General features: G+C 41.4%; 1 protein-coding gene and 1 long non-coding RNA gene across 5 annotated transcripts in view; one reads left to right on the top strand and one right to left on the bottom strand.

The window, feature by feature from the left end:
• Positions 1 to 248: 248 nt before the first annotated feature.
• Positions 249 to 9736, bottom strand: LOC105529419. The gene is made up of 2 exons (XR_001004509.1): positions 9214 to 9736; positions 249 to 542 (listed from the first exon to the last, which is right to left on the bottom strand). It is a non-coding gene; the product is annotated as an uncharacterized LOC105529419 (long non-coding RNA).
• Positions 9593 to 27153, top strand: part of HNRNPD (heterogeneous nuclear ribonucleoprotein D (AU-rich element RNA binding protein 1, 37kDa)) — a 20956-nt gene continuing 3395 nt past the window's right edge. For 2 of the 4 annotated variants that reach the window (XM_011966554.1, XM_011966556.1), the window contains exons 1-6: positions 9593 to 10503; positions 12368 to 12424; positions 24255 to 24423; positions 25052 to 25213; positions 26405 to 26536; positions 26963 to 27062. In XM_011966554.1, the coding sequence (XP_011821944.1) occupies positions 10271 to 10503; positions 12368 to 12424; positions 24255 to 24423; positions 25052 to 25213; positions 26405 to 26536; positions 26963 to 27062 (853 nt within the window). In that variant the 5' untranslated portion in view covers positions 9593 to 10270. The remainder of the gene's footprint in view (positions 10504 to 12367; positions 12425 to 24254; positions 24424 to 25051; positions 25214 to 26404; positions 26537 to 26962; positions 27063 to 27153) is intronic. The other 2 variants (XM_011966557.1, XM_011966555.1) reach the window with 1 other exon arrangement.

The raw sequence follows: 27153 nt of genomic DNA, 5'->3' as shown, positions 1-27153 counted from the left end.
CACTCCACAACCCTTGTACCCTTTATTTCCATTATATAATCCTATTGCAGCAACTTCTTGGTCATCCAAGGTAGTAACTATTTTGCCACTGTATGCCATGGACCACCAATGCCATTATCACTGGCAATGAAGTCATTAATACCTTTAAATCCAATGGGATCAGAAAATTTTTATCCTTAAAGTGTAGCTTCCTGGAAACCACTTCTCTTACTAATAACTGGGTAGAGTGAGAAAACAGTCACTGCAAGTATTCTGGAACAAAGACATTTAATGCAGGAATTGAGGGTTAGATGGATGTAGGAGAAGCTGGAGGAGTGAAGGTCTGGAGTTGCCATTGAAAGATTGTAGAACATTCACTAATGACTTTGGCTTGAAGCATTGGAGTCAATCAAAAAGCTGAGCTCATGGAGAAACGTAAGAAACCAGAGACTATGGAGGAGCTTGAGGAGCTGCCATTTATGGCCACCTTGGACTCAAAGCAGAAGCTTGCATGGAAGTCTGGGAAGCTGTTGTGATTGGCTGACACAACTGCAAAGTGGGAGCTGGAGGAGAAACTGAGAAACTGAAAATGGCCACAACTTACTGGGAGAAGTGGGTGATGCTTCCACATCCCGAGAATAAAAGCTTCCTTGCTTTGCCTTCGTATTCTGTTGTGAGTACCTGCTATGGGCTGAATGTGTCTCCCCAGAGGTCATGTGGAAATCCTAACTCCTGCGATAAAGGTAGTAGGAAATGGGGCCTTTGATTGGTGATTAGATTATGAACCCTCATGAATGGGATTAGTGCCCTTACAAAAGAGATCCCAGAGATCTGCGTTATCAATTCCACATGTGAGGACTCCTGAGAAGGTGCCATCTATGAATCAGAAAATGAGCCCTCACCAGACACAGAATCTACCAGTACCTTGATCTTGGGCTTCCCAGCCTCCAGAAGTGTGGGAAATAAATTTGTTGTTTATAAGCTACCCAGTCTGTGTCATGTTGTCATAGCAGGCAAAAGGGACTAAAACAGCACCACTCACTGGCATGATCCTAACTTGGAATCATAACAGGAAGGGGACTCTAGGAAATGTTCCCGGTTTCTCCTTTTCAAGGCAGAGATGGGCGGTATAATGCAAAGTTGACAACCAACAAATCAGTTAGGATACCTTTGATTTAGAGAAATAAACTGGCCAAACTACCTTAAATGATAAAGGGAATGTATTGAATCATGTGACTAAGCCTAGAGGCAGAGATAGCTATAGGGAGAAGTTGATCCGGTAGTTCAAAGAATGTGACCATGACCTGGTATCCTGTCTACCACATCTCAGTAACTCTTCCTTGCTCTTTGATTTCTGTCTTCATAGGGATTTTTCTGTTGTGAAATGGCTGCTAGTAGCTGGTTCCCTTAGCTACATGCTCTGTTTATGACCAATAGGAGAGTATTTCTTCACTCAACTATCAAAAGGGGGCCGGGTGCGGTGGCTCACGCCTGTAATCCCAGCACTTTGGGAGGCCAAGACCAGCAGATCACTAGGTCACGAGTTTGAGACCAGCCTGGTCAACATGGTGGAACCCTGTCTCTACTAAAAATACAAAAATTAGCCAGGCATAGTGGTGGGCGCCTGTAATCCCAGCTACTCAGGAGGCTGAGGAAGGAGAATTGCTTGAACCCGGGAGGCGGAGGTTGCAGTGAGCTGAGATTGGGCCACTGTACTCCAGTCTGGGCAACAGAGCGACACTCCATCTAAAATATATAAATAAATAAATAAAATCAAAGGGCGCTGGGCACAGTGGTTCAGATCTGTAATCCCAGCACTTTGGGAGGCTGAGGTGGGTGGATCACTTGAGGCCAGGTGTTAGAGATCAGCCTGACCAACATGGCAAAACCCTGCCTCTACTAAAAATACAAAAATTAGCCAGGTGTGGTGGTCCACATCTGTAATTCCAGCTACTCAGGACGCTGAGGCATGAGAATCGCTTGAACCCAGGAGGTGGAGGTTGCAGTGAGCTGAAATTGCACCACTGCACTCCACCCTGGGTGACAAAGCAAGACTCTTTCTCAAAAAAAACAAAAACAAACAAACAAACAAACAAAAAAACAAAAAATCAAAGGGAAGTTCTTCAAATGTGACTGGCTGACTTAGGGGCTGTGCATGCTCCCAGTGGTGATGAGTTCATTCTGATGAGCTGGCTTGCTGTTCTTTATTCCCTCCTCTTGCTCCACTTGTTTCTCCTCTGTTATTTATTATTAAGACAAGGAAAAATTGATGCTGGGGAGCCCCAAGTAGCAAATGTCTACTATAGTAGCCAAAACATCAAGGATAGAAATTAAACAGAAAAACCCCTCCTACAGAGGTACTATCTAATTATGTGTTACTATATTTGAAGTGTGACTTTTAAGCAATTGTACTGAGTCTGAGAGCCTGAGAACTCTCAGCCCTGGCATGAGAAAGCGATTATTTGGAGGCAGCTCTTATGGAGTAAGGAATATCAAATAACTGAGAGCCACTGCAACAAAGGAAAAGGCCCCAAAGAGCCACAGGGCAGAGACACTTTCCCAAACATGTTCTTAGGTTTTCAATATTTCTAAATTGAACCTTAATCTGAAAACCCTGACTCTTCTGTATTCTCTTTCAATAATTATTCTCTTGAACTGCAACTCCTGCAAACGAAGTGGGACAATTATAAACTTAGCAGCTAAAAGAACCTTAAAAGTGGCTGGATAGGCCAGGCACCTTTTTCCAGGCCTGCCCATGGACCAGTCAGCATGCACTTCCTCCTGCCCATGACCAATCAGCATGCACTTACTCCATTCTGAGCCCATAAAAACCCTGGACTCAGTTATACTCAGACCCTGGTCAGGACTGCCTGCCTGCGGATAGGAGATACCCACTTCAGGTCTCCTCTCCACTGAGAGCTGTTTGATCTCCCAATAAAGCTCTTCTCCGCCTTGCTTACCCTCCAGTTGCCCGCATAACCTCATTCTTCCGCATGTAGGACAAGAACTTGGGACCTGCCAAATGGTGGGAGTGGAAGGAGCTGTGGCTGCGGGTGGGAGCTAAAGGGGCTATAACACTTTTCTGGTTGGCTCACCGAGCTGCGGGCAGTGACACTCTCCCAGACTGTGGTAGTGAAGAGTGACAACCCTTCTGGGGGCCCAGACCTCATGATTCCCCAAGTCAGAGCTGTAACTCTATAGCCTTCCTGCCTTCTGCTGGCACTGGGCAGCTGCCCCACACAATAGTAAGCAGTGGTGGGGCTGGGCCAGTGCAGGAGCTGCAGGCTGGAGCGGGGTGGCAGGACTGAAAGAGCTGTAACACAAATGGGCTGAAATATGTCCCCCCACTCTCCGCACTGGGGGTGACAAGAGAGAAGAGCTGTGACCCTTCTGGGAGCCCAGACCTCAGGGTTCTGGGCTAGGGCTGTGACATGCTGTAACACCCCCTTTGGGGTTCTGTGGTTCCTGGTGTCTTTGAGCTTTCCGGTGCCACTGTGTTGCCCTTGTCCAGACGCTGATGCCTGCAGTGGAAACCACCTGCAGTACGTCTTGTCCAGCTGCAGCCTCGCATGGAGCCAGTGCCTGTGCTGATGCCTGGAGCTGCCGACCTTGCTGTAGCAGCCGGTGTGCCTGACTGTACACAGTGGCCGGACTGCATCACTCACTCACACACCCCTCGCTGCTCCGTGCCTGGCTCACCCTTGGCAGGCATGAGATCTGGGCTGGTAGTGCAAGTGGAGTGCAGCCTGCTGGGCCAAGCTCATGCCCAGAGGGCGTGAGCAAAACTGTAGCAGAGGCTAAACCACCAACTGCAGAGGTTTCCAGCTAGCAAAGCAACACCCAAAGGATCCTGTGACATTATGAACAAACCCTACCTGCGGTAGCGAATCAAAATCTCATTCCAGAACTTCAGAAAGGGGTAGAAAATGAAGCAAAAAATATTGCATTGGATGAAAATACTAGTCTGAGTTTTTACTGGAAATATGATCAATATATATTAATTCAAGTCTTATTTAATTTTGAATGATCCCTTATTGTCATTAGAGCATGATTTTTCTTTGTAGAAAAATATCTTTCTAGGAAAAACAGTCACATGACCACGTGTAAATAACACCCTCTTTGTAGATTTGTCTTCTCAGAAGAAATTAACCAAGAAAGGCTAAAAAAATAGTCAATTCATGGCCCGGCACGGTGGCTCACGCTTGTAATCCCAGCACTTTGGGAGGCCGAGGCAGGCAGATTACCTGAGCTCAGGAGTTCAAGACTAGGTCGGGCAACATGGCGAAACCCCATCTCTACAAAAAATACAAAAATTAGCCAGGTGTGGTGGTGCCCACCTGTGGTCCCAACTACTTGTGAGGCTGAGGGTGGGAGGATCACTTGAGCCCAGGAGGTTAAGGCTGCAGTTAGTCATGATTGTGCCACTGTACTCTAGCCTGGGCAGCAGAGTGAGATCCTATCTCAAAAAAAAAAAAAAAAAACTCCATTCATGACAGTGCCCTTTTAACTCATCTCCCTGATGTCCTCCCACAGTCCACTGTCCACACAGCATCCATAATCTTCCACTTAAAGTCAGGTCATGTTCTTCATCTGCTCAAAACCCTTCCATTGTTTCTCATGACTTTGATAATAAAAGTAGAGTGCTAACCAGTTTACAAGACCCTGAGTAACCTCATTACTGGATACCTCTCAGGTATGATCTATTATATTTGTTTTCCTTCACTTTAGCCACACTGGACTCCATTTTTCATTGCAAGCACAAATCACACTCCTGCCTCAGGTGTACCCTTTGCCTTGTAAAGTCTTCCCTAAGTTAAGTATATGGCTTTCTCTCTTACTTTCTTCAGGGTGCTACTTGAAAAGTTATTTCCTTGAAGTTTCCTCTGACTGCCCTATAGCACATACCGTATGTCTAGCATTTTTTTTCTTCTTATCACTTCCTAAAATTACATTACATATCTATTTTGTCTGTCCTTTGTCTCTGCCACTAGAATGTCAGCTCCATGAGGCCAGAGACCTTGCCTATTTTGATCATTTATATTTCCCAGCACTAGAAATGTACATGTCATTAATGTGTTGCATGGTTGAATGTGAATAGCTATCTAGAAATTACCCCAGTATTTATGTTCTAGGAAAAATTTAGATGAATCAAGATATATTTTGGAGGTGGGAGGAGTTGGTGATTGATTGGATGTGGGGGGTGAAGGAGGGGTGATATCAAAGATGATTCCCTGGATTTTGGCAGGAACATATGGGTGGGTGGAGACGTCATTTACTGAGAAGAGAAAGACCAAGTAAGCAGGTTTGTAGGGAAAGCAGAGTTCAGTTTTCAACATCTAAAGTTTGAGATGCCTGTGAACATTCAAGTGGGGATGTCAAATAGGCAGCTGGATATGTAGGTCTGGAGTGAGAGCAGTGTATTTCCTTATTATTTGATTCTTTTTTCTTTTTTAAAGAGATGGGGGTCTCACTCTATTGCCCAGGCTGGGCTTGAACTACTGGGTTCAAGGGAATCTCCTCCCTCAGCCTTCTGAGTAGCTGGGACTACAGGCATGTGATCAGCTTTGTCTGAATTCTTTTAGCTAGGTTTCAAAAAACCGTATCTAAAAGCAAACTATTGACATCCTCATGAGTAAGGAGAACTGACTACAGTATTACACTTTACTGCTGAAGTAAAACCTGACTTTTCAGAGTTGATAGGGCTTTTATTTATTGAATAAAGTGAAGCTTCCTGATAACCAAGGGAGATGACAGAGAATGTTCACTGCATGGGCAATTGGTCACTTCACGTAAAATCACAAACTAACTCTCCAACAAAACGCTTAAATCCCACTGAAGGTGTTCTGCAAATAGGTCCAGATAGGTTATAGGCTGTTTAACATGGTTGTAGAAGCAGCTCAAGTATGTGTACCTTGTATTAAAAAATGGGTTCTTCGGCTGTTTCTTCCACATTGTTTATTCCAGGTTGCCAACTGGCATACGTATCCTACTAATACTTTAAAAATTTGAACATAGGGAAACCTCCTGCTGCGTTTGTAGAGTGCATCTAGCAGGTGAAAACTGCGATTTCCTTGGCTTAGGTGTACGCATCTTGTTCTAGGTAAAAGTGATTCCAGTTTAATTCTCAAATGGACTTCATTTTTGGCCTTTTATAAGAACTCTAGTTTTTGCTGCAGAGAATAATTGCTTTACGAAGGCTAAATTCAATGATGATGCAGCATTTTAGTGTGTTATCTGAAACACACTGGGAACCTCCGGAAGCAGTGGAACAGTTCATGCCCTGTACATTGACAGGGGATATTGCTTCCTTCTAGCATTTGGGGCAAGTCCAATACAGCATCTCCAGCCACTTAAACAATTAATTGTTACCTATGAATGTGTTAATCAACAGTTTTATTTAATTCTCCAGAAATTTCGTACATCAGCAAGTCATTTGAAGAAGCATTTTTTTGTTTTGTTTTTTGTTTTTGACACAGGCTCTTGCTCTGTCGTCCTGGCTGGAGTGAAGTGGCATGATCACACTGCTCACTGCAGCCTTGAATTTTGGACTCAAGCAATCTTCCCACCTCAGCCTCCTGAGCAGCTGGAACCACAGGCTCAGGCCACCACACCTAGGTAATTTTTTTTTTTGAGACAAAGTTTCACTCTGTTGCACAGCTGGAGTGCAGTGGTGCAATCTCGGTTCACTGCAACCTCTGCCTCCTGGGTTCGTGCAATTTTCCTGCCTCAGCCTCCCCAGTAGCCGGGATTACAGGTGTGCGCCACCATGCCCAGCTAATTTTTGTATCTTCAGTAGAGATGCGGTTTCACCACGTTGCCCAGGCTGATCTCGAACTCCTGGCCTCAAGTGATCCACCCACCTCGGATTCTCAAAGTGTTGAGATTACAGGCGTGAGCCACCACACCCGGCAACAGAAACAGGTTAAACACAACCCAACGCACCCCTGGGTGGGCAGGAACTGACTTTTAAAATTTTTTGTAGAGACAGGTTTTGCTATGTTGCCCAGGCTGGTCTCAAATTCCTGGGCTCAAGCAATCCTCCCTCCTTGACCTACCAAAGTGTTGGGATTGTAGGCATGAGCCACAGCACCTGGCCAAAAGCGGTTTTTTGTTTTTTTTTTTTTTAATGCCAGAGATGAAATGAGATGGTGTGGAGACTTTCAAGTCCCTGGAAGAACACCTAGTGTGCTTGAAAGCCCCTTAGCCTAGCAAGTTGGACATACCCAGTATTTTGTCATTCAATAATTCAACTGGCAATTATATAGTGTGGATATATTGCTGCTCTGTGTGTGTGTGTGTGTGTGTGTGTGTGAGAGAGAGACAGTGTGTTAGGGAGGGAGGGATACATAGAAGACACTGTTTTTTAAGAACTCATGGTCTAGTAGAAAACAATTAAGAATAACAGAGGTAAAGATAAAGGGCTGTGAAAAGAGATGATTAATTCTGCCTCAGGAAGCCTGGGAAGACTTCACATAAATAGTAACAATTGTTTTTGAGACAGGGTCTCACTCTGCCTTTTTCTCACTGCAGCCTCCACCTTCCAGGTTCAAGTGATCCTCCCACTTCAGCCTCCGGAGTAGCTGGAACAACAGGAACCACCACGCCAGGCTAATTTTCTGAGTTTTTGTAGAGGCAAGGTCTCACCGTGTTGCCCAGGCTGATCTCCAACTCCTGGAGGCAAGCAATCCTTCCGACTTGGCCTCTCAAAGTGCTGGATTACCGGCGTGAGTCACTACGTCTGCCAGAAGTTAAGTGAGTTCCAAGAGGAATATAGCGTAGATGCAGGTGCACATCCTGGATGTAGAGATCTTGGCCATAATACGAAGAGCTATCGGTGATATAGACATCATACATCCTCATTAAAGCATATAGTAAAGTTGTTAGCTTTAAAATCATTCCTAGGTTGTCTGGAATTTTTGACATAAATTCTAAGAATTCCAGAAGCTCCTAAGCTACATGGGAAATCAAGATGAACCTTTTGAAAAAGTCACTATTACCAAAAGGTGGGTATGTCTAATGATATCTTAAGATCAAAATAAATGATAATTACCCTCGCCTGAAGCCAGAAAGATTAAACAGACTTCCCTTCAGTCAATCATCTTAGTTGTTTCTAACCAGAAATATACGTTTCAGCACCATACCCACTTTATCCTTTGCTAATATTCTGGCAGGTGGAGACAAATGTGGAGTCACTACCACTTTAAGATAAACATTCTTGGTATTATCTTTACATGACTTGACTATTACAGGAGTTTGGTAAGTTATATCTTTAGGACGTTTTCAGAATTTGACCTGTATTCTTAAGTTTTAATTATTCTTTAATGTAAATTCTACTAATTTGATTAAGAAAACTTATGTATAATCTTCCTTTAAGATTTTTGGATAGTGCCCAATTAATACAAATTCGTTTAACTACAGTGGAAAAACAAATATTTAATTTTTTTTTTTTTTTTGAGACGGAGTCTCGCTCTGTTGCCCAGGCGAGTGCAATGGTGCGATCTCCACTCACGGCAAGCTCCGTCTCCCGGCTTCCAGCCATTCTCCTGCCTCAGCCTCCTGAGTACCTAGGATTACAGGCACCCGCCACCACGCCCGGCTAATTTTTGTAATTTTAGTAGAGACGTGGGTTTCACCATGTTGGTCAGACTTGTCTCGAACTCCTGACCTCATGATCCGCCCGCCTCGGCCTCCCAAAGTGCTGCGATTATGGCCGTAAACCATCGCGCCCGGCCCAAATACTTAAACTCTTAAGGTTTTTGCTGGATTCTGCAAACTCGTCTTTGTCTCCCCTGTGCCCGAACACTTACTAAACAGGCAAATAATTATTTGTTGACTACCGAAGTACCTAAAAGCTTCATTTTCTTCTAAGGATACCGCTGGAAGCAGCAAATCCCAAAGCCCGAATAATCCAGTCTCCAGCCGAGGCATCGGGAATTTTTAATAGGTGTATAAAATTACTTTTTATACACCTTAGTGAAACGCCTAACGGTGTTACAAGAAAACAAAACAAAACAACCACACACAACAAAAAAACCCAAACCCGAACACAAACTCATAAAGCTCGTAAAGATGACTCACGACATTTATATATCCTATGTAGGACTAAAGAACATTAAGCGAACCCTTGATTTAACACACTTTCCAATTGACGTAAAGGAATCACGGTACCTTTTAGGATCTTTAAACAACAAAAGCAAAGCAAAAACGATGTTTTCCTTAAGATATGCAAGTTACCTGCTTCTTCGACCAAAAAAAAAAAAAAAAAAAAATTCAGAAGAAAAGCAGGCAAACAAAAATCTTACTTGGAAAGTCAAATCTTAAAAAGAAGCCCTATCGGCCCAGCGGCGATAGACGAAAACCTCAATGTCACCCGGTCCCAGGCGGCGACGGCAGGAAGAGGAGTTGCGGCAATCAGTGCGCGCGCGGTCCGCTGCGGCGCCTGGCGCTCCGCAGGCGTCCGGGTGGACAGAGCCAGGGGCACAGGGCTGACATCTCCGGGCTAATTCCCTCCTCGAATGCGTACATCCAGGCTTAAGCCGCCGCAGGGTGTGAGCCTCCCCTCCCCCACCTGAACGCCGCAGCTGCACGGGGAACTGCCGCCTTCGCGGAGGTGCAGCCACACCCCGGCCTGATGCTGCTGCTCCCGCCTGCTACTGGAGTGTTGGGGAGGGGTGAGTGGACTCCAGGAATCCTCGGAAGGGCGGGGGCGGAGGCAGGGGGCCCCTCTAGCCGCTACTTCGAAACAGCACTCCTTGTTCTCGATGGTCCCCGCGCGACCGTCTTAGCTCACGACACTTCCGGTTTCTTTTAAAGGCCCCCACAGGCTGTGAGACGCCGAGCGTGAGAGGAAGGTATAAAGGGGAGCGAGAGGGCGGGACCGAAGAGGAAAGGGAAAAAAAAAACCTAGGGGGAGAGGGTTGGGGGGGACGCGCGAAGGGCGCGCTCTTGCATCACGTGACCGGGACGCGCCGTTCTTCCGTCGGCCATTTTAGGTGGTCCGCGGCGGCGCCATTAAAGCGAGGAGGAGGCAAGAGCGGCCGCCGCTGGTGCTTATTCTTTTTTAGTGCAGCGGGAGAGAGCGGGAGTGTGCGCCGCGCGAGAGTGGGAGGCGAAGGGGGCAGGCCAGGGAGAGGCGCAGGAGCCTTTGCAGCCACGCGCGCGCCTTCCCTGTCTTGTGTGCTTCGCGAGGTAGAGCGGGCGCGCGGCAGCGGCGGGGATTACTTTGCTGCTAGTTTCGGTTCGCGGCAGCGGCGGGTGTAGTCTCGGCGGCAGCGGCGGAGACACTAGCACTATGTCGGAGGAGCAGTTCGGCGGGGACGGGGCAGCGGCGGCGGCAACGGCGGCGGTAGGCGGCTCGGCGGGCGAGCAGGAGGGAGCCATGGTGGCGGCGACACAGGGGGCAGCGGCGGCGGCGGGAAGCGGAGCCGGGACCGGGGGCGGAACCGCGTCTGGAGGCACCGAAGGGGGCAGCGCCGAGTCGGAGGGGGCGAAGATTGACGCCAGTAAGAACGAGGAGGATGAAGGGTGAGTAAGGGGCAGCCCAGGATAGTCAGGCCCAACTAGTCCCCCTCCCCCTCATTCCCCCGCCATTAGGCCTGGTTCCCGCTCTCAGCCCGTTCTCCGGGCCCCCATGTAGTCTTCTTGTTCTGGTGTCCCCTTTTCTATGTTGGGTTCCCCGGACCTTCATTTCCTCCTTCCTTTGCCTGCTTATCGCCCCCCTCCCCCATCACACACGTTTCCACCTTTAGCCGTCACCATGCTGCTCCTCGGCCCGCCCTCCTTTCCTCCCTCGCCATGGGTCTCCTCCCACCGACTTAGCCGCCAGGATTTTTTCCCGCCTGTCGAGGGGTACCTTTTTTTCTTTCCATGCTGTCCCCTCTTTTTCCCAAATTCTAAAGTCTTGGGCATAAAAACGCAGAGAGACACAAAAAGCTTCCCTGTTTGTATTGCTAAGGTTTATTTGGTGCTTCTCCACCATCCTGAAACGATGCGATTGTTTATAAGCGCATGTTTTGGGGAACGCGTAGGCTGTCCACTTCTGCCTCTCCCTTGTCGGCCTCAGACCGAATGTTTTCTTGGGATTTTGAATAAGTTTGCCTAAGGACTTACTCATTTTCTTCACCATACGCTATCGCACAATGGCATGTTCATTTAGGCCCTATATTTTGACGTGCAGACCAAATGAGCTCCGGTGAAATGCTGCGACTTTCTTGTTGGTACGTTGGTTTTGCTCCGCGGGCTCAGGTTAAGTTCCTAGTCGATGGGGCCTGCACTTGACTGGAGCTGTTCCTATCTCCGGCCTAGTGTCTACCCTTCCCCCACCCCCCTGAGTTATTCTAACCGCGCACCCTTTTCGCGCCCTCAGCTATTGGGTTCCCCAACTATTAGTACAGATTGTAACTTACTTTTTATGTGCAACCTAATTTTTTACAACCTCCAGTCCCCTTTTTTCCCGGTGCCCAGGATCCTATTTTGGTGTCTTGATTTCTCTTTCCCGCCCACTAAGGGAGGCCTATAGTCCTCTCAAGAGAAACAAATCCTGTATTGTGCTGTGGGATACTTTTTTTTTTTTTGGTGCAAATTTCTTAGTATTAACTTGCTTCCTCTGATTGAAATAACAGTTGTATATACTACCTAAATCTGCATTTAGTGTATTAAAATGCAGCATTTGGGATTGGGAACATAATACGGGAGTTAGCAGGAGGGACTAAATCGGGGTTCTTGGTTGAGTTTTCTTAGCTCCGATTACTGAGTGATGATCGTGGGTTCACGCTTCCATTCCTTTTTGTAATGGGGAGGGGTGTGTGTGTGTCTGAATTTTTTTTTAAACTGTAAAGAGAAAGATGTTGATGGATATAACAGTAAGATGTCGCTTTAACCCAGTGTTAGAAAACACGATTCCCTTTACTGAGAAAGAGCCCAGGATTTGGAGGGAGAGTGGGGAGGGGAGAAGCACTTTGGAATATAGGGTTAAACCCAGCCTAGGCAGATTCTTGTCAGGCTGTTTGATGATAGTGCTGGTTTTGGGGGAGTGGTGGTGGGAAGGGAAACAAACTTTTAAAAATTAAACAGATCTAACTCGAATTGTATATAGCTTATTTGAGAAAGGAAGATGTTAGATATTTGGAAACTTAAAATCTTTAACATTTTGGTTTTCGTTTGCTGAATTCTGTTCTTTGGACAGAGGCACCAAAATGATTAATTGTATAACTTTCTGTTTGGGGCAGGCTTTCTGTTAGCCCTGATAATTCAAATCGCAAAGCAGCTGACTTTATAGTTACCTACTGTTGAACTGAAGTGTAAATGAATTAAAGTTTTTAACCCTAACAGTGTCAAAAACTAAAACTAGAATTTTGATTGGTTGCTGTACCGGTTGTTAATTCCCTAGCCATTCAAACTCCTCCCCACGACACTCTGAAGCAGCGACGGCACAGCGGGAAGAATGGTAAAACTTTTAAATTTTATTTCTGTATTATAAAGGTTTCAGTAGTCATAATATGCAGAGGCTGTGTATTGGTTAGTTGCCCATTGATCCCCAGGAAATTCTAGACCATAGTACATACAGTAGGCTTGTACCTGGGATATATACTTTTTTAGGCATCATGTGTAATCTTTGGGCAAAACTGATGCCGTTACATGGTATTTGGTCTGTGGTAATGCATGTAGTTGCAGTTTGGCAATTCAAGCTAAACAATTAGTAACGATATTTTTATATCGAGCAAGAAAAAATATTACTGTAATCTTCGCATTTGATTTAAGATGAAAAATATTTTTGTTGGAATTCTAAGTTTAATGGCTAAATATGAAGACTACTTGAAATAAAATGTTGTGTTTAAAATGTCATGCATGTTATACTGAAATATTCTGGAGATGTCTGAAGCAGTTCTTTAAGCAGCACTGTGTATTATGGAAAAATGTTTGTTTTTTACCTACCATATTTGTAAATAGACTTTTCATAAGAATTGTGTGTGTGTGTGTGTGTATATATATACCATTCAAAGGTGGGCTAATGTGGCTTTCCACTACAGCTCTTACCAGATTTTTTGTTTTCAGTGTGATTTGGCTGGAATATTAATAACAGTTGGTTGACATGTGTTCACAATTGCATGACTTCTCTTTGGAGGCTGGTAGGTTGAGTATTGTTCTTTTTATCCATCCTTTCCCTTCCCCTAAATGTCAGTCTTTCTGCCTTTAGGATTATATTTGAATTTTCAGGGGTTTATACACCACCACTGGAGAGTAGAAGGCCACTAACTTGCAGGCAGTTACCTTATATCTTGATAAGCTACATTCTATTTTAAGAGCCCATTTAGGGTAACATTTAAAGATTTGCTTATTACTGTAGTCTCATCCACTGAAATCAGTCCAGCTTTACGTTGGAGAAAAAGCAGACGGGAAACAGGCAAGGGGAAAAGCAAAAAAGATAAAACAAAAGACTGGGGTCACAGTTTCGATGAATGTTATTCCCTATATTTGGTGAGTGGTGGGCACTAACAGCCCGATTTCACTGCTAGTTAAGAGTAGCAAATTAAGATTAAACTATAACTGTGTTTGACATTACTCCATTATATACATTGAATCTCATATAATTGTTTCCAGTAATTTGAAATGATCATAAACTTAAATTTGAAGGTCAGTGTTTTGACTCTTTCAAGTAATTATACTTGTCCTGCTACCTAAAATGATGTAATATTACAACTTTTTTGAATAATCTCAGGAAAAATGGAGAAATGTTTATATTCATAGTTAATAAACATTTTAGATAGTGACTAGCTGTCGTTTACTGAAGATAAAATTGGTGTAGAATTTTATTACCCAGGTTGATTTTATTTTTGAGCCGGAGTTTCGCTCTTGTTGCCCAGGCTGGAGTGCAATGGTGTGATGTCTGCTCACCGCAACCTCTGCCTCCCGGGTTCAAGCAATTCTCCTGCCTCAGCGTCCCAAGTAGTTGGGATTACAGGCATATTCCACCACGCCGGGCTAATTTTGTATTTTTAGTAGAGACAGGGTTTCTTCATGTTGGTCAGGCTGGTCTTGAACTCCTGACCTCAGGTGATCCACCCGCCTCGGCCTCCCAAGTGCTGTAATCACAGGCCTGAGCCACTGCACCCGGCCTACCCAGGTTGATTTTAGAATTACACTTAAAAATAATGTAGTTCTCATTTTTAAGGGATCTAATACTTGATTTTTCTTAACTGCGCAATTATGCAGCCCCATCGTATTCCAGATATTAAGGCTTTCTTTCTTAATGAAAAACTCTCAGACTCTTTTTTTTTTTTTTTTGGGTGTCTGCGCTTGCCACCATATCTGTCCCTTACTCTTTCTCCCATTTTGAGGGATATTAAAAGGGCAACAGTTTTATAGCCTTAATATTGAGGATAAGACTGGTTAATACAGTATCCAAATTGAATTTCTTAAACACGGTTCTGTGTGCATTTCCTTCTACAAGTCTGAGAATAAAGTGATTACGGTTTCATCCTAAAATACTTCAAAAATCAGTTGGTTTTAGAAATAGGTTTTTTTCCTTTTGCATGTAAGAATGGACAGCTATTTTTAGGAAGGCATGCCTGTTACACCTTTAGTGGATGTTTCTACAGTTTACTATGGGACTTCAGAATCAGTAATTATTTCCATAGTATGCCCTCCTGAGTTCACTTTGATTTACTCTTTCCAACATTAACGTCAGTAGTTTTTACTTACAAGCATTGAAATTTCTCATTTTACTTTGTGGTGTGGACCCATTCTGTTCTCTGCAGTGCTGCAGTTCATTTGGGGTAGGTACTTTAAAATTACTTAGTGTCTGGCAAAATATACATGCCATGTAGCAAGCTATCTGAGGGCAGAGTTTTTAAAATTTAAAAATCAATGGAAACTACAATGTTGCGTTAACTTTGAGATAGTTTTACAAGGTAGGTACATAGACTTTCCTGCGTTGGATTGGGTAGGAAGCAAAAAAGTCCCCCCATTCACTTATCAGCTAAAAGTCCAGCAGTACTTCTTTAATAACAGGACAGTAGATCTGGTCCTATTAACGGTTAGTGTATAATGAGCCCAAGTGTGATTCTTCCCATTTGGGAATTTTGTGAATCCTGCGGTAGGTTGTCGCCTGTCTAATTATAAAAGACTAGGCTCTTGTTTTTGCTTTAAATGTTTGAAATTATGGTCTTATACCTTAGGCTTCTGGGGCAATCTGAACATTGTTTGGTTTGTAAAATAATCGCTTTTAGAGTAGTCTCATGCCAAATTTACTGGTCTTTGATTCAGTAGAGTTGGGTTTACTGTATGTAGTAAAGTTGAGACCCTGAGTAGATTGGTCTCAGTGTTAGCATTCTTGGGAGCCTTTGACAAATTTCCTGAGTTAAAAATTCCAGAAATTGATGCCCCCAGATCTTTAGATGAACGTTTAGGGGAGGAGTATTAAGTACTTTTCATTGTAAATTTTCATCTATTATGAAAGATACTAAATCATCTGCTTTTTTAAGTTTGGGATTGGAGAATGTCATTGAAGTTTTTCAGTGGTAGTTTTTGAGATCACATACTTTGCCTTAAATCTGGGTTTTTTTCCCCTTAAGCCATGTGACCCCTTCTACAAACTCAGTGTATGTTTTTAATATTTCCTGGGTACTCTGCCATCGTCCTAACACATAATATTAGGGTAAGGCTGCCCTAATACGAGAACATTTTGAGTATACTATTTCGGTGTATGATTTATGGCCAACATGAAGGATGTGATTAGTTTTAGCCTTCAAGTGATAATACATGCCATGCTTGAAAAGCATTTAAAAAGGAATAGAGTAATAACTTTTTTTTTCCATTCCACTTGAAGCTGTGTACCTCAAGTGTGTGCACGTTTACAAATGGAGTGAAACATAACTTGTGTTAGTCCAAGCTTGATTTGACTTCAGTTCTGCTTCAACGTTTTAGTAGATAGGGCACTGAACTGGATGCTGAAAGCGTGGGATCTCTTTCTGTTGCTTCACTTCCAACAGTATGGTTTCAGGTAATACAACATGTTTGTTACTTGGTTTGCTGATCTATGTGTTGGAAACAATGCTCACCACAGGAAGATTGACTCCATAGCCTGCTTTCATAGCTTGTGTGTATTTATCCAGTGCCCTAATAGTTGATACTGCCAGTGATTTACTCCTGTGGAGTAAAGGTAAGCATGTTTTAGTTTCTGGAGTATTATATTGTACGTTGGAGCTAGGTATTTAAGAATATTTGGGGGTGGGGAGGGAAGACTCCTATTTACTGGTGGTGTTTGTCCAGTAATCAAGGTGACAGTTTAAGTATTGGGTCTTGGACTGTAAACTCCTGCTTATCTAGACTTCAGACTAGCACAGAGCCCACACAGCCAGGAAGTCTGTCTCCCCATTTAGTCTTATGAGTAAGATAGATGAAGCCATGAGAAAATATACTCAAAAAGCAACCAACAGACAATGTCATGGAATGAATCTCCTACAGATTTTTCCTTACGCTTTTGAAAAGTAACATGATTTTAAAACATAAGAAAATTCTAAAAATTCACCAAGGTACAAATCATTTTCTGACTTCAGCATTGATACCTAAATTGACTTCCAATACACAATTTTATAGAATTGTGAATATGTAGTAATCTCAGTTAACCAGAACCTTAACCTTCAGGTTAAGGAAAATACTTATTCCTTAACCTCTAGGTAAATGGGAGTTTACCTTACAAAGCTGATTGAGAGCTTATTTAAAATGTAAACATACAAGATGTCATTGCTTCCTTGTAGTGAAGTGAAAAAAGGGAGATGTTGGATTAAGCATTTAAAGTTAATTAGTGACTCGTGCCTGTAATCACTGGCTACTCAGAAGTCTTGAGATGTGAGGATCATTTCATGCCAGGATTTCTAGACCAGCTAGGTAACATAGTATGACCCGTTTCTTTAAAAAAAAAAAAAAAAAAATTAATGTGTTGGGGGTGTGCTTTGTAGTTCCAGCTACTTAGGAGACAGAGGCAGGAGAATCTTTTGAGCCCAGGAAGGAGCTCAGGGCTGCAGGAAGCTATAGGGGAGCCACTGCATTCTGATAGTGAGACCTGGTCTCTTAAAAAAAAAAAGTGTTTATTTTTAGGCCAGGCGTGGTGGCTCACACCTGTAATCTCAGCACTTTGGGAGGCCAAAATGGGTGGATCACCTGAGGTCAGGAGTTGGAGAACAGCCTAGCCAACATGGCAAAACCCCTCTCTACTAAAAATACAAAAATCAGCCAGGCGTGTGGTTACACGCGCCTGTAGTCACTCAGGAGGCGAAGGCGGGAGAATCACTTGAACCCTGGAGGCAGAGGTTGCAGTGAGACAAGGTTGTACCACTGCATTCCAGCCTGGGCGACAGAGCAAGACTCTGCCTCAAAGAAAGAAAAATAAGTTTATTTAAAAAACTGTCTTGTTGGCCGGGCACGGTGGCTTATGCCTGTCGTTCCAGCACTTTGGGAGACTGAGGCAAGCAGCTCACCTGAGGTCAGGAGCTCGAGACCAACCTGGCCAACATGGTGAAACACCGTCTCTACTAAAAATACAAAAATTAGCTGGGCTTGATGGTGGGCACCTGTAGTTCCATCTACTTGGGAGACTGAGGCAGAAGAGCTTGAACCGGGAAGCAGAGGTTGCAGTGAGCCAAGATTGCGCCACTGCACTTCAGCCTGGGCAACAGAGCGAGACTCCGTCCCCCTCCCCCAAAAAATGTTGTGTTTCATTTATTAGATGTTTATTTTTTCAACTTCGCTTTTTAGTAGTCATTTAGTTAGGTTCATTCTAAAGTGTGAGGTAATGAGATTTAATACAGGGAAATCTTTTTGAAAATGTTTGGTCCATTGTATATTAGTCTTGAATTAAAAATAGAATTTTTCACACTTACCTTGAAAACGTCATATAGAAAGCTGGGGGAGAGGAATACCTATTCTTTAATAATGGGGAAATAATACCAAAATTTATATTTTTATTGACTAAAGTGTTTTTTTGGTAAAGATTTGTTACTGGCTAACCTTAATGTCTGATTAGTTTTAAATAGTTTAAAAAAAGTGGGCTGGGTGCGGTGCTTCCCGGTTGTAATATAGCACTTTGGGAGGCTGAGGTGGGCAGATTACTTGAGCACAGGAGTTCCAGACCAGCCTGGGCAACAAGATGAGACCCTGTCCCCCCCACCCCCCCCAAAAAAAAGGTGGGCCTTGTGGTGTGAGCCCGTAGTCTCAGCTACCCAGGAGCCTAAGGCGGGAAGATTGCTTGAACCTGGGAGGCAGAGGTTGAAGTGAGCCAGAATTGCACCATTGCACCACAGCCTGGCAATAGAACGAGACTCTGTCTCAAAAAAGTAGTTTTCATGAATTATATACCAGATCAGATCTAAAAAGGCTGGTTAGTATTTGAACTCGGTGAAAACTTGTCTAGCTCTCTCCCAAGGTAGTTTTTATACAACTTCTAAAATATCCTAATGTGTGATATTATCTAGTTGTATTGTAACTTCCTCCCTTCCCCTTGGGTAACTAGTGACTTAGCTTTAGTTTGTCATTTTAGGATTTCAGAAGAATAATTATGATGGATAAAATAGTGTTAAAATTCAGTAAGGATTAGTGGTGTGCCTGAGTAACATTACTTTAAAAGATGACAGTGATTGGTCATTTAAGTTATACACCTGAAATGTGTGTCAGGTTGACATTCTGTTATATTTTTTAAACTGTCAGAACTTGTTATAAACTTGTGTAAGATCATAAGTTGTTAGGAAGTGTTTAAAAGTTAAAAAGTTTAAAAGTTAAAGGATTGGCTGGGTGTGGTGGCTCATGCCTGTAATCCTAGCACTTTGGGAGGCTGATCGCTCTTATGTCCAGGAGTTCGAGGCTAGCCTGAGTAACACAGCAAGACCTCATCTCTAAAAAAATAAAAATGAAGTTATAGAACACAAAAAGAATACTATTCCAAAATTGGGAGTATGATGGTTAACTTTTTACCTTGAATAAGGTGTTTGACGATAAAGACTTGTTAGGGGAGGTATCTTGGAATGAAATACTTAGTATTGACTGGGAATGTTAAAAACCTAGTGACCTAAATAGTCCAGAGAATAAGTTTATTGATGGGGAAAGGCCAGGATTATTAAATCGGAACATTTTCCAGCAGCCAGGATTGCTCCATATATATTGCCTTTTATGTTTTAAATTATTTTTTACTAAATTACTGGCATAAATGTAGGGTAGACCAAGTCATCAAGGTGATTTTAGAAGCTACATTTAAAAGGTCTTAGTTGAAATACCACCTACTTTTTAGTTTTTAATATATATTTTTTACACAACTATTTAAAAATTTCTGCGTTATTTCAGGTTGGCAGCATCGAAAATATTAGAATGTTTATATAAAACTCATTGTGGCCTTTTCCTTTTAATATTGGAAAGTTTATAAAGCCTATGCAGTTTTAAAAAATTAAGCCATTGAGTAAATAAAAATTTTGCTTCATTAAATTATGTTTAGAGAGTGCTTATAGTGCTTTACCCCTTCAAAATAGTAACTTTTGTCAATCATTTAGGATGTGTGTCAGACTATTCGGTGTCCTTTAAGTGTGTTAACTAGTTTAACCCTCTGCGAATATCTGAGGTATGCTCTTTTTACAGATAGGCAGACAATCTTGGACTTTCATATTTTTTTCTTAATGTTACACAATTAGTAAGAGGCAGGGGGCCAGGTGGAGTGGTTCATGCCTGGAATTCGGCACTTTGGGAGGCTGAGGTGGGCAGCTTGAGCCCAGGAGTTCAAGACCAGCCTGGCCAACATAGTGAAACCTGATCTCTATGAAAAAATGCAAAAATATTAGCCAGGTGTGGTGGTGGGCACCTGTAGTCTGAGCTACTGGTGAGGCTGAGGTGGGAGGACCAACTGAGCCCGGGAGGTCAAGGCTGCAGTGAGCTGTCACAGAGCCACTGCATTCCAGCCTGGAGACATAGCGAGACCCTGTCTTTAAAAAAGTCAGGGGTAGGGTTTAAACTCCAACATTTTGTCTTTATTGCTTCTAAACTTGCATTAAAAGATGATAAAATGTCCCACAAAACAGTCTAAATTCCTGAATGATACTACATAACACTTGGGTAGTCATCTATGCTGAGTTGTATAACTTTATGCTTGTCATTTAATTTTACAATTTGGTGTAAGCCAATGTGAAAGCAAGGAGACTTACATTGTTGAGTAGGTGTTTTAAACTGAATACCACAGTCAGCCTTGGGGTGCTGAGTATTTAGTTCACAGCTAGGATTAAGAAATTCAGCTATGTTAATAAAATACTGTAGATGAAGTGCTACATTTTAATTGGAATTGATTCACTTAGAACTAAGGATCGAAGTTTAAACTTTATTGCAGCATTAGGGGCCATCTTTGTTGTTAATTGAACAAGTCTTGGTTGTTTTTAACGTGGCTGCTTAGGGTATTTTCTGAAGTTCTGTCTACTTCATTGGAAGGTGTTTGCACTTATGTAGGAGTGACAGCAATATGAAATGCTTTGTATTCGAGGCAGCAGAGGTAATCTGGAGAGACAGTAGATGTGCTTTAAAAGCAAGATAAGTCATACAAAATATATATATAATTTAGCCGGGCATAGTGGCTCACGCCTGTAATCCCAGCACTTTGGGAACCCAAGGCGGGTGGATCTCGAAGTCAGGAGTTCGAGACCAGCCTGACCAATATGGTGAAACTCTGTCTCTACTAAAAGTACAAAAAAATTAGCTGGGCATGGTGATTCGTGCCTGTAATCCCAGCTACTTAGGAGGCTGAGGCAGGAGAATTGCTTGAACCCGGGAGGCGGAGGTTGCAGTGAGCCTAGATCATGCCATTGTACTCCAGCCTGGGTGACAGAGTGAGACTCCGTTTAAAAAAGAAAAAAAAAATATATATATAATTATTACCTTATGCTGTCAGTTTGAGGGAGAGCATGTATGCCAACATTGTAGAGACTAAGTGCCCATTTATCCATAATTAAGATTAGCAGATCTTTCCTCACTGTACTATAGAGTTTGGGGCCGGGCATGGTAGTTTCCGCCTGTAATCCCAGCACTTTGGGAGGCTGGGGTGGGCAGATCACTTGAGGCCAGAAGTTGAAGACCAGCCTGGCCAACGAGGGGAAACCCTGTCTCTACTAAAAATATAAAAACTAAATCAGACGTGGTGGTGCAACCTGTAATCCCTCCCACGGAGGCTGAGAAATCAGAATCACTTGAACCTGGGAGGCAGAGGTTGCAGTGAGCTGAGATTGTGCCACTGCACTCCAGCCTGGGCAACAGAGAGACTGTCTCAAAAAAAAAAAAAAAACAAAAAAACAAAACCAGAAAGAGATGGAATGGAATTAATATGTTCCATTTAGTAAAGATGGAATGGAATTGGTACAGTTTGTGTTCATTGTAGCATATTCAACTATTTGTTCAGCATCCTTTTTTTTTATGCCGAAGCATAGCCTGAGAACAGCATCCTTTTTAAATTAGAGCAGAAGGAAAAGCCAGAGTGTTCTTGGTGTGCCACAATATTAATACATTTGTCTCAAAGAAGAGCCACTTAGGTGCTTGCTTAGAGACTTCTACTTTACACAGAATTTGAAAAGTTTGAGAGCTGGCTATTTACTCTACAAAATGGAAGGGAGACATTTTAGAACAGCAACTGGTGATTGATCTGGCAAAAATGAAAAGTAGAACTTGCGAAGAAATGAGGCGGAGTTGGTGTATAAATAGCTAAGTTTAGAAGACCCTGTGCGTATTCTAAATTAGCAAAATAGTGATGACTGAGCCATAGTGTTAAATTATGATTACTGTATTTGAAGTATAAGAAGGCAGAAAAGTGTGATGCTGTTAGGAAAAAAAATCTCATTTCAAATGGTTGAAGGTTAAAAACAATTGGGGAAAGAGAAGGCAGGTAGTGCTTTAAAGGAGGTGGAATAATACCTGGCTCCTTATTCTCCAAAAGTGCTGTATAGCTGAAGTTTTTAATATTCTGGATAAGTGATATTTGATTATTAGTTTAGGAGTGAGGGCATCTTTAATGAACCCTTGTAGCTCTAAGGTAGGCATATTAAACAACTACCATACTAAAGGTGGGGCGTACATTTGGAGAGCACTTTGCTGGGCCAGCTGATGATGCTTAGGTAATATTTAAGAAAATCTGCTGCTTGTCTGAAAAACATTTGGGGCTTCAGAATAATAATACCACATACCTTATTCTTGGTGTTTTATTTCTTTGTAATTGTTTTGTTTCTTAATAATTTTAAATTAAGGATATTTTCCCAATATAAACATTGCTTTTTGGTTAAATAAAATCAAAACTAGTTCTGTTCGTATCTGAATAGACCAGACAGAGAATTTTCTTGCCTTTCAACAGCTTAAAAAATGTTTTTGTTAGAACTGTTGTGTTCAGGCTGAAATACTTGCAAAGTTTGTTAGTTATTATTGAGAAATTTCTGTAATCACAGAAAGGGTAATTTAATAGTTAAATCTCAATTGAAGTTGTTTCTGTTGGTGGAACTTGTCATGGGCATCTTAGCAAGAGGTCATTGCTTTATAGTCAGTTCTCTTTCTCATTAAAAATATAGTGTCCTCACCTTTACAGGGTGAATGTTGGTAAATAACTTCTGTCTGTGAAGGAAGTATTCTGGACCTGTAAGTTAAAGATAAGGCGTTTATAGCAAATTATGTAAATAAAGATTGTATATTAAAAGGTACACACTATTCAAATTAAAGACAATGTATATTGAGAAAATAACTCCAATTTCTTCCATGGAATTGGCAAGAAATAAACATTTCAAACACACAAAACATGATGGGTGTTTTTGTTCATTTGCTTATAAAATGCCAGAGTTGTTTAATAAATGCTACTTCAAGCCTGGAAACTTTGAGGAAGTCCTGAATATTAAGCATATAAATGGCCCAGCTCTAGAATACATGTGAGTTGAAAAGCTAACCTGAAGTGGGAAGTGCAGTATATACCTAAGACTTACTCTGCACTAAAAGTTTGCTTTGTCATTAGAAGTGCAACAGGACTGTGGTAGGATAGTAAGATCAGTAACACCTCAGTTAATCAGGTGTCTTTGAGGAAGTGAAGAAAGACCCTAATTCAAGGGACAATTGCCTTTTATTCCAAGAATGGGCCTTAGTGGCAATATCTTAAAAGCCCACAAGATGGAGATGTTTCCTAATGAAAGGCCTTTAATTTCTTTATGGAGCTGAGTTGGTGTCACATCCCAGTCCTCACCCAGAACCCCTCCCCAGTTAAAAAGATGAGAAAATGCTGAGCAAGTCTGATTTGATTCCCATGGTGACATTTTTAGCCATTACATAACAAATTCTGACAGTTTACCCTTAAAATTAAAAACTTCCAGTCCTGTCTTTTTAAAGGGTTGAAAGAAGGTTAGGTGTAGGGTAGCCTTTTATTTATTTATTTATTTACTCATTTTTGCACAAAGGGAGCATGTGTAAAGCTGCCAGATCTGAACTTTCTGGTGTTTTGCTGTAATGTTAGTAAGATTTCACCTTAAAATCTTTCGTTTTATTTTGAGTATATACCTTTGGTCTTAAAGTGTCTTGGTGGTTTTCTGCTTACCATCCATCACTTTTTGCATTTTAAAGGCTTAAATACTTTATTGCTGGTTAACTGAGGTTCTACTGTAAATGAATCATCTAAGTTAATTAGTGGATTGTGCTTCAATGGATAATTGTCACTAAATTGTTTATATTGCACATTACTTTTGTCTTAAGGACTCTTAGCACATCAAAAAAATTGGTTCACAACTTAATTGTGAGATGTAGAATTTTCCATTTTATGTGCTAAGAGTTTTGTTCATGAGAGAACTGTTAACATAGAAAAGGAGCTTCAGCATAGACACCAATGCTGGTTGCTGAGATCAGTGGGGAACTGCATAGCATTTTAACAAGTTTAATGAACTTTGGAAGAGAAATTTGAAGCTAAGATTCTGTTTTTTTGTTCTTAACTTTTTAATTTGTAATCTAAGGAAAACCTTTATATACAGTATTTTTACTTTGGGTATACGCTTATCTTTTAGCAAGTTGAAAGACTTAGTTTGCTGCTTGCTCACTATTTTGTAATTATCCGGGAGCAGCAGTAATAAGCCAGCTTTTTGGAATATGATGTTCCTGATGTGTGGTTATGTAGGAAGAATGATGTTTTAATATACTGCCCAGTAAACTGGTGCAGTTTGGAAAAGGTGTGTTATTGATGTGGATAATATTTAAGGCAATTTTTTTTTTAAGCATTTTAATACTGCTTTTTGTCTTTACAGGAAAATGTTTATAGGAGGCCTTAGCTGGGACACTACAAAGAAAGATCTGAAGGACTACTTTTCCAAATTTGGTGAAGTTGTAGACTGCACTCTGAAGTTAGATCCTATCACAGGGCGATCAAGGGGTTTTGGCTTTGTGCTATTTAAAGAATCGGAGAGTGTAGATAAGGTAGTGTGTTACGTGTTCTGATCAGTTAATAATGTAAAATATTAACATATGGATAGTTTGATACAATGAGTTTGCCTATTTGTGGTTCCCCCTCTTGATAGTATAGGAAGGAAGAAAATAGTTCTTGCCCCCAATACATTTTATGAAGATAGAGGTAGATTCAGGAATTGTTTCCTGAATAATTTGGGTTCCAGGCTCTGCTAAATTTTGAAATTAACTTTAAAGATATTATAGATTTAAAGATGCCTAGTTAAAAGGATGTGTTTTAACAGTTCACAGAAGTACATATTTTGAAATTTTGTTAGGCAAGCAACTTTTAACTGAATCATTATTTTGATCCTGGGCTAAAGGGAAGTAGCAGTCATGTTTGTATATATTGCAGTTAAAAGGTAATGGTTATCTAGTAATTGGCTAAATTTGTGTATGTCCTACCATTCTTACCTTTAGATTTAAACACTAGTATATGTTAGTTGATACTGCATCACCACCATGACTTGACAGTTTAATCTTGAGCAAGTCAACACATGCTTGGCATTATCTGTATTTATAGTTACTTTTAAATAAATTAATATTCTCTGAACTTTAGTTAAGATATATATTTTTTAAATGAAAACTTCAATTTTCTTAGGTCATGGATCAAAAAGAACATAAATTGAATGGGAAGGTGATTGATCCTAAAAGGGCCAAAGCCATGAAAACAAAAGAGCCGGTTAAAAAAATTTTTGTTGGTGGCCTTTCTCCAGATACACCTGAAGAGAAAATAAGAGAGTACTTTGGTGGTTTTGGTGAGGTATGTTATAAATGTTTTGACCCAGTTTATGTCAAAATTAGTGTGAATGTGATTGTCCCATTATGGACTCAGAGTCACTTGGCTTTTCAGAGCTGTTAGGGCAGATTGTGTGATTTGTTTTGGAATAAGGATATTGTAAATACTTAGGTTGGATGATGTGTTTTTTTCATTGAGCACCTACTCTATGCAAAGTATTGCTGGGGTAGAGTATACAAAGATGAAATAGACAAGCATTCTTAAATACAGACAATAAGAGGAAGAAATCCAGATTAAAAGGAGACTTTTGTTCAAAATAGGAAAGGAATTAAGAATAAGGTGTAGTGCCTTATCAATTGAAATGCATGTATACGTGCAAATTTAATGAGACTAATAATTACAGACTCATTAGGCTGAACGCGATGGGTCATGCCTGTAGTAATCCCAGCACTTTGGAGGCTGAGGTGGGTGGATTACTGGAGACCAGGAGTTGAAGACCATCCTGGGCCAACATAGTGAGACCCCGTCTCTATTAAAAGTAAAGCAAACTCAGACTCATTAGTGAAATAGTTAGATAATAGAGGTCTCTCTTAAGAATTAATGAAAGTTGAGAAATTTGTGGCATTGGGCTCCAGATACATCCTGCAGACATTTATTGCTTGATTCAAACAATACATCTTTTTTAGTATTGAGGATTTGAGATATTGCCCACAAAACTCTGTATCTAGCTTTTCTTAAATATTTGCAAAAGCACGCAACATGGGAATTGACACTGCCCTCCCGTACGGCAGCATCTCTCAAACTGAGTAGTAGCTTCCATCTTGCTTTGGGCATACGCTCTCCAGTTTTTAGTAGTCTTCACCACCCTACTTCCTATTTTCTCTCAAATACATTTTTATTCTGTTTTTCTTAAATTTGAGTGTTTTCTTCTTGTTCTTTGTGGGCATTTGAATTTGTGACCGTTGAGTTAGGTAGTAAATGTCAGTGCCTTGTGAAGCTTATTTTTGTAAATAGTTGTGAAGACCTTAGATGGAAAGGATATTCTAATTGGAAGAATTCCTTAAAAGGATTAGAATAAATAGAGGGAAACAGGAGAATAGAACTTCAGTGCCAGATACATGTTTTCTTTGTGCATTTTCCGCCCTCTAAACTTGTGTTTCTTTTAAGGTCAATAAAATGCAAGCTAGCATATTAAAATGTGTTTTTTAATACCAGGTGGAATCCATAGAGCTCCCCATGGACAACAAGACCAATAAGAGGCGTGGATTCTGCTTTATTACTTTTAAGGAAGAAGAACCAGTGAAGAAGATAATGGAAAAGAAATACCACAATGTTGGTCTTAGTAAAGTAAGTTAAGCATCCATTTACTTGTAGAGAAAACTAGCTGTTGTAAAGAGCTTAATCATTTATCTTTCTCTGTAAAGGCTTAAGGTCTTTGCATGCTTTAAAAACTTCTCATTGGTTACTTACCATTGACCAACTTTTTGTGGGGAGAGGACGGACACATTTGTTACTTTCGGTGTTTTTGTCTAGGCTTTCACAAAAATATTTTTTAGGACTCAAGGCAAGTAAAATGAAGTAACATCTCTAGCAAGTACTCATAAGTGATTACTCTTAAGTACTAAATATTGATTTAATTAATAAACTGAATTTGAGGAAAGTTTCAAATCAGCCTACTTTATTTAAACATGTTGGCTATTCTGGTTTTTAGAAACTTATTTAGCAACTTTTATTTTCTTGAGTCAGTTTAATAATGTAATTTTTCTCTTTTAGTGTGAAATAAAAGTAGCCATGTCGAAGGAACAATATCAGCAACAGCAACAGTGGGGATCTAGAGGAGGATTTGCAGGAAGAGCTCGTGGAAGAGGTGGTGGTAAGCTAGAGCCTTAGTTTACTCTATCTTAAGCTTTTCTGCTTTTTAATTATCCTGAAGTAAAGATCTTTGCTGATCTTCTGACTTTAGT

The sequence above is a fragment of the Mandrillus leucophaeus genome, unplaced genomic scaffold (assembly GCF_000951045.1).
Source record: "Mandrillus leucophaeus isolate KB7577 unplaced genomic scaffold, Mleu.le_1.0 Scaffold764, whole genome shotgun sequence".
NCBI classification, from domain to species: domain Eukaryota; kingdom Metazoa; phylum Chordata; class Mammalia; order Primates; family Cercopithecidae; genus Mandrillus; species Mandrillus leucophaeus.
Note: the sequence above shows the minus strand (reverse complement) of the source record. Positions and strands in the feature narration are given on the sequence as shown.